A 7,977-nucleotide genomic window follows, 5' to 3' on the forward strand; every position below is an offset into this window, starting at 1 on the left:
TGGAGTGATTTGAAATGTCCTGAGGACATGAAAGACGCTCCATAAATGCAAGTACTTTTTTAAATTCATGCTTTTCATGTCCTTGTGCTTTGTGTCATAAAGTGTGTTAATTCACCACATAGTTCACTGATCTTGTTTTATTCTATTATAGGGAAGGACCCTCTACAAAATGGGCCGGAGTAGCTTGGCAGAGAAGTTTCTGAGAGACGCTGTTCAGGCTCAGTCGACATCCCACGAGGCCTGGAACAGTTTGGGGAAGGTGCTGCAAGGCCAAGGGAAAAATGAAGATGCTGTGGAATATTTTCTTACTGCCTTAGAACTGGAAGCCAGCAGTCCCATAGTTCCATTTATTGTCATACCAAGAGAGCTTTGAAATCAATCACATGGGTCATATTTAGTATACCTTGTATTTTTCTTCCCAAAGATTTAACACGCTGACTCATTGAGCAGTATTCAGCTACAAAATATCAGGGAACAATAAATCAGAGCTACTTTATCCATTTTTCTTTTCTCCAAAGGTTCATAATGGCCTTCTCCATTCGCTGCCAACTCCCATTAGAATAGGCTGGAGTTTTTGCCATTCACAGCAATTATTTTGAAACTGTACGAGACATATCGTGAGACATTTGTGGAGCCGGTGTCTTACACAAAATAGTATCCAAAGCAAACTAAGCCAGGACGAGGACATTATTTCACAGCAGCTGCAGTGGCACCTTTCCAGAATAGCCCGACTGTGCTGCAGGAAGGAACTGAGATAGATCTGTGTGACTGCCCTCAAACAATATGCTCATTACAATATTGCTGCCCTTTTTCCAAGGGCTAAGAATCAGAATTCTAGTCCCTCCTCCCCAGACTGGAGGTCAGACCTTAACTGAGAGAGATATCGGGGACCTTTTTGCTGCATGATGCAACCACTTTAAATATTTTTGGGCAAAGCACTGGTAGTTAACTCAGAGAATCCTCCATCATATTGATCAATTTATTCACAAACCTCAGGAATTTTTAACTTTTTAAATCATTTTTCTAGGTACTTATTGCCTACATTACCAGCTTTACAAAACATTTTCTACTGTAATATTGACAAATGCCCGTCTGCTCTGATCATAATTTAAATGTGTACACCACATTTGCTCACCTCTTTAGTGCTTTAGCTATGACTAGGAATTTATGTATAAGTCATTCATCTTTTATTTTACAACAGACATTAGTTAATATCTTGTTCCTGATTTTTTTTCTCCCCACCCCTAGGATATAGTGTAATATCTTGAGAATGACATTCACTGTGACAAATCATCAGTCTTATGTGGTTTATTTTACAAGAACACAGTATTACAGATGACTTAGTCATGGGGAAGGTACATTGTTGGTACAACACTTGGAATGCACACCAAACTATCCAGATAACAACTTATTCTTAGCCCTTTGCTTCCTGAAAGTCTGATCAGTTAGTTAAGAAGACTGTACTCCGCTATTAAAGGTTGCCAAACAATATTTAACTGTTTATGTGTGAGATTAGGGAACTCCATATTCACACAGAGCTTACAAAACCATGAAAGTATAGTTGTTTAGAAAGTTATATTTATTGTGCAGTAAATCTATGTATGTACCCTCAAACTTCCTCCTCAAAACAATCACTAGTTTAATGACATCAGTGGAATTTATATTTGAGAATATTTAATATCGAATTTGAAGAATGTGCTATTTTACCCAGATTCTCTGGGTTTGAATGCAGCTGAAGCTGGGCAATATTTTGGTAGTCTTCCTCGAAGAATCTAACAAATGGAAATGATGCACTGATGTAGTAGGGCATTTTAATATTGAGGACAAATAGCAAGTTTAAGATGTCCATCACATCCCAGAGAATTGCCACACAAGACATTAGCTACTAATTCTCACACATGGGGGATATGTCAAAATTTAATGTCATTGGGGTAATGCAGGGGAAACACTGAATTGCACTGCTTCTGGCCTGAACCACGCCTAGTCATTGTGACTGCTTACTGGGAAAAGACTTAAAAAGTATTTAATGAAGTAATAACTGACAAATCACAATGACCCCTAGATGACAGAAAGGGAAGTAGTCTGTAGTGGAAACAGGAAATTAAAACTTTGCCTCATTTGACCACTGTGTTCCAAGGTTGCTAAACACCAACTTTGCACTTTTTTGTTCCAAATACAATTGATTGTCCACTTGTGTGAACTCAGCACAGGCAGCCCTTGCCACACTCTGTTTCATTTCACACCATGAGCTTGAAGAGTTTAACCTCATTTGCATTCACCATATAAAGCAGCAACTTGAACTGTTGGCGCCTGTCAAGAAATTTCCTGTTGTCATTTTAAATGCATATAATTAGCTAGTCTCATGAAACACTTTGGTAGATTTAAGACCTGTTCACTGATATGAACAATGGCATGGTAACATTGTGCATTATTGCACTTACCAGTTCCAACAGAATATTTTACTTTTGATGTAAGACTAACTACCTCCAAAAGTAACACATTGTTAAAGTTCCTCAGTGCAGGTGCAGCATAAACTTACTGCAGCTGAGCCTATTCTGAAAGCGTTTCTCCTACTGCAAACTTGTCTGCAATATTGAGAGACCGTCTTGCTCTGAGTCTGTCCTCTTCACATTGCAGCATAGCTTCAGAGCAATGGCTGCAGCAGAAGAAGAATTGCATACATGCAGTTGCTTAGAGGTTATATTTGCAACTTAATGTTTCTGACTGTGGAACCTTCCGTGAAGTAAAAGAAGGTGTGAACTGCCTAGCAGTATGAAAAGAAACACATTTGTGGCTCAGGCCAGCAAGTCTTGTAGCAGTCAGTCTGAACAATTCCAGCCGGTTTGACATTTGCTGTGCTGCCAGCTGTGTTAATTCCCATGCTCAGGGAACCCGGGGGTGCTAGCAAGGGTCTCACGATATTAAAAAAAAACCTTTATGGAATAACTCTGTAATTGAACATGTCCAGCATGCTAAAGCACAAAGCCACTTTTTTCCCTATTCCATTCACAGGATGTATCTTTGTGTCTGTTTAATTGAAGCTAATTGGATTTGATTTTAAGATTATAAAAATAGTGGGATCCGAATCACTATAGTACAGAATAATCTGAAATACAGTCACTGGTGATGGATACTTACATACAACTTCCACTTAGCTTATCTAGTGTAGAGATATTTCTTCTCTCAGCCCCCAACCCTCCTTCCATAGTTTCTTTATTTGGGACTAAATTCCCGGTAAGTGTAAGACGTGCCCTTTATAAATTAGAGCTGTAATTTTGGGTAAGTGGGCACTTCTAGCCTGAGTAAGATAAGGGAACTGCTCTTGAGTCTTCAGCGAGAGATGAGGAAATGGGCCTTATTTCATTTTCATATCAAGTTCATTCCTCACATACACTGCCGACATAGAAATAGTTAAACCTGAATTACTGAACGATTCTAATTTGGCTTTGCTACTGGGAAAAATTTAAGAGATGAGTTTGAATCTGTTTCTACTTTGGTGAGTTTAGCTTAATTCGCAGCATGATCTCCAGTCAACACCATTCATTAACCGTTAAGACACCAATGATCACATTTAAATTTCCAAATGGGATATTCTGAGATACTGGGAGGTGATTGTTCTGTTTCAGTAATACATACTGTATTATCTTGGGCATTAACCCAGAGCTAGCTAACTATTGATAATCTAGTACATCTTCCTTTGGCGATGGAGGTTAGTACACTTAAATACACGTGATCTCGTTCTGCAGTTCACTTCCTAACTGCAGAGGGATCAGATGATTTGAATACTTGTTATGTTGCACATTTCCATTCACTATTTGATAAGAATCAACAGCTTTTTTAGTTTTCTTTAAAGAAAATTACCATTGCATTGGAGCTGACAGTAATTAGCTGCCACTCACACGGTGAATACTCTTCCACTCACTGTTGGACACACTTCCACACTGTCCACAAGTTAATGACCATCTAAAGTTTGTCAAATGTAAAAAGGCAATTTATTTTTGTAATTGTAACTTGGTGGCTGGTGGTGTCGGTTTAAAGATCAATTGATGCTATGAAATAGCATCCTTGCATAGCCCCTGCAGTCTTTTGAACAGTGACACAATATTTACTTGGGTTTCAGTTTCACATTTCCCGCACAGGGTGTAAGTTGTCCAGAATCTACAGCAGGAACTCGGGAGGCTCCATTATTAATTCACACTGTGAACCACTGTAGAAAATACTACTGGCTTGGCACTATACAAAAGTGACTTATGCCAGGGGAGATGTACAGTGATATTTTCTTCCAACCACTTGAGACATTTTGTCCTATAAATCTTTCATGACCGTGCCTTAAAAAAGGATTTGAAATAAATGCTTGATTCATGTACTGTCGAAGGTTCCAGAGCTTTAGAAATTGCATTTCAGTATTAAGTAATTTATTTAAAATGTACACTATATTCTGGGAAATAAGACTGATTTTTAAAATTAGTTTTACAATGAAGGGACTGATGTTGGATAATAAAATGGGACCTGTTACAGAGTACATGTTTGAACAACAAAAAGATGGTTATTTATTTGCTGCACATAAGTGGACTTCAGCCGGGTGCAGCTGGGAAACAACTGCATCAATTGTGGTATTAAGTAATTCGCTTGTTGGTTTTGCAATCTACTGAGTACATTGGGTTATAGCTAATGAGTGAGACTCCAGTATCTAAATTCACCCAACATGTATTAAATGCTATCCTGTAATCACAGTCTATTATCGTGTTTGTAGCCATATTATGTCTCCTTATAGCATGAATTTTATGGGTTACAGAAACCTATTTGAGTTATCTAATGTCTTCCATGCACTGCCTTTCAGGTACTTCAACAAGGGCTAGTTGTTTTTTATTAAAGCAGTTGATTGTCCTGTGGTTCATGTCTTAATTATTAATTATTTTAATGGTTTCAGTGTAATTATATTGTACAGTATACTTGATATTTCAGGAAATGAAATGGTTGAACTTGCAATCAGAATTTTGCATCCATCTCTTTTAGAATAAGAGGGCTTGGACTTTCAGATAACAGTCCATTTTATCATGGGCCCCTCACTGCATCTGTGTCATACCACACAGTTGTTGGATGCGGGTCTGAATCTGCAGTTCCTCACAGCAAGAATCCAATCTTGACTGTCAGGTACTTTCCTACATGGAGGGATAAGAACTCCAGAGGGCCACTGTTGCTTTTTTCTGGCTGTTAAATTCAAATAGCAATTTACCACCTGCCTCCTATCCATGCTTGGGGAATAGAGTGATACAGAAAGGACTAAAGTGTGTGAGGGAAATATACATTGAAGTAGGACACAAAGGTGCAAATCCTGCAATGGATTCAGTGGTTGTAGAGGGTGCCCACATTTGGTTTGGGTGATAGAAAGCTAATGTAGCAGGTTATACAACAGAATCCAAATTACCAGGGTCCAAGCAACTGAGGTCCTTTTATTCATTTTTGGGATGTGGATGTCGCTGGCTAGGCCTGCATTTATTGCCCATCCCAAATTGCCCTTGAACTGAGTGGCTTGCTCGGCATTTCAGAGAGCATTTTAAGAGTCAACCACATTGCTGTGGGTCTGGAGTCACGTAGGCCAGACCAGGTAAGGACGGCAGCTTTCCTCCCCTAAAGGACATTAGTGAACCAGATGGGTTTTGACAACAATCGACAGTGGTTTCATGGTCATCATTAGACTAGCGTTTAATTCCAGATTTATTAATTGAGTTCAAATTTCACCACCTGCCGTGGTGGGATTCAAAGTCATGTCCCAAAAGGATTAGCCTGGGGGTCTGGGTTACTAGTCTAGTGACTTTACCACTATGCTACCGCCTCCCCACATTACATCCCTTACCTGGTTGCCACATACTAGTTTCTTGCACTTGATTTTAAATCATGCGATGCCCATTGTTAATGTGACTCAACTAGATGCACAGGGGCTGTTCTTTGTGACGGTTGAGCTATGTTCTTGATTTATGCACGGTACTATCATAATGTAGGCAGTAAATTGTGTAATAAATTGCTGTGTACACCAAGCTTCAGGCTCTTTTTTTGCTGATGTAAAGTGTCTTTAATTCATGACAATTTCAAGATTGATCCATTATGTGTTGAAGCTGAATTTCAGCAGCATTATTTTCTGTGTCCTGCAATCATTGAATTAGGAATTAACATTATCACTTTTGAAACCTGTTGATTAGGTTACTGCCTTGTAAACACTCCCCGATGTCTGTTCCCCTTTAATAAACACCATACACTACAGAAAATGGTAAACTGCTGCTGATCACAAAACAAACACCATATACCTAATATAATAAAAGCAAAATAATGCAGATGCTAGAAATCTGAAATAAAAACAAAAAATGCTGGAAATAGGTCAGGCAGCATCTGTGGGGAGGGAAGCAGAGTTAACGTTTCAGGTCAGTGACCTTTCATCAGAACTGGCAAAGGTTAGAAATGTAATAGGTTTTAAGCACATAAAACGGGGGTGAGGCAAGGGATAACAAATCTCTTTTAACCAGGACGGGTTGAGGGCTCTCCACTTCTTCCTTGAACAGAGGCCCAACCAGTCCCCATCCACCACCACCCTCCTCCGCTTGGCTGAACTCGTTCTCACATTGAACAACTTCTCTTTCAACTCCACTCACTCCCTTCAAGTAGAAGGAGTTACTATGGGTACCCGCATGGGTCCTAGTTATGCCTGTCTTTTCGTGGGATATGTCGAACGTTCCTTGTTCCCGTCCTACTCAGGCGCCCTCCCCCAACTCTTTTTCCGGTACATTGATGACTGTATCGGTGCCGTTTCTTACTCCCGCCCCGAACTGGAAAACTTTTATCAACTTTGCTTCCAATTTCCACCCTTCTCAGCTTTACATGGTGCATCTCCGACACTTCCCTTCCTCGACATCTCTGTCTCCATCTCTGGGGATAGGCCGTCTACTAATATTCATTATAAGCCCATCGACTCCCAAAGCTACATTGACTAGACTTCTTTACACCCTGCCTCCTCTAAGGACTCCATTCTCCCAGTTTCTCCATCTCTGATGCATCTGCTCTGATGATGCAACCTTCCACAACAGCGCTTCTGATATGTCTTCCTTTTTCATCAACCAAGGATTCCCCCCCACTTGGGTGACAGGGCCCTCAACCATGACCGGCCCATTTCTCGCACCTTTACCCTCACCCCTTCCCCTCCCTCCCAGAACCGCAACAGGTTTCCCGTTGTCCTCACTTTAACCCCACCAGCCTCCATATCCAGAGGATCATTCTCTGCCACATCCAACGTGATGCCACTGCCAAATGCATCTTCCCCCTCCCCTCCCAGCATTCCGAAGGGATTGTTCCCTCCGCAACACCCTGGTCCACTCCTCCATTACCCCCAACATCTCGTTCCCTTCCCACAGCACCTTCCCATGCAATCACAGGAGGTGTAATACCTGCCCCTTTACCTCCTCTCTCCTCACTATCCTAGGCCCCAAACATTCCTTTCAGGTGAAGCAGCGATTTACTTGTACGTTTTTCAATTTTGTATACTGTATTCGCTGCTCACAATGTAGAGGAGACCAAATGCAGATTGAGTGACCGCTTTGCGGAACGCCTCCGCTCAGTCTGAAAGCATAACCCCGAGCTTCCAGTTGCTTGCCATTTCAACACACCCCCCTGCTTTCATGCCCATATATCTGTCCTGGGATTGCTGCAGTGTTCCAGTGAACATCAACGCAAGCTCGAGGAACAGCATCTCATTTACCCATTAGGCTGCCGAACTGAACATTGAGTTCAATAATTTCAGAGCATGACAGGCCCCCCTTTTTTATTTTAGTTGTATTTTTTCTTTTTTACTTTTTCTTTTATTTTAGTTTGTTTCATTCATTTTTTTTTTAACCATGAACCTGCCCACTTTTTCTTCTTGTTTGTGCTTTTGGTCAGGGCTGTTCCTAATAGTGACAATTCACACCCTCTCTGCACTAACGCTTTGTC

General features: G+C 40.7%; 1 protein-coding gene across 3 annotated transcripts in view; it reads left to right on the forward strand.

The window, feature by feature from the left end:
* LOC137376519 (tetratricopeptide repeat protein 7A-like) overlaps positions 1 to 6,023 on the forward strand; it is a 319,646-nt gene extending 313,623 nt beyond the window's left edge. For 2 of the 3 annotated variants that reach the window (XM_068045223.1, XM_068045224.1), the window contains one exon: positions 152 to 6,023. In XM_068045223.1, the coding sequence (XP_067901324.1) occupies positions 152 to 373 (222 nt within the window). In that variant the 3' untranslated portion in view covers positions 374 to 6,023. The remainder of the gene's footprint in view (positions 1 to 151) is intronic. The other variant, XM_068045225.1, reaches the window with a different exon arrangement.
* The last annotated feature ends 1,954 nt before the right edge of the window (positions 6,024 to 7,977 follow it).

Source organism: Heterodontus francisci, chromosome 13 (genome assembly GCF_036365525.1).
Source record: "Heterodontus francisci isolate sHetFra1 chromosome 13, sHetFra1.hap1, whole genome shotgun sequence".
NCBI classification, from domain to species: domain Eukaryota; kingdom Metazoa; phylum Chordata; class Chondrichthyes; order Heterodontiformes; family Heterodontidae; genus Heterodontus; species Heterodontus francisci.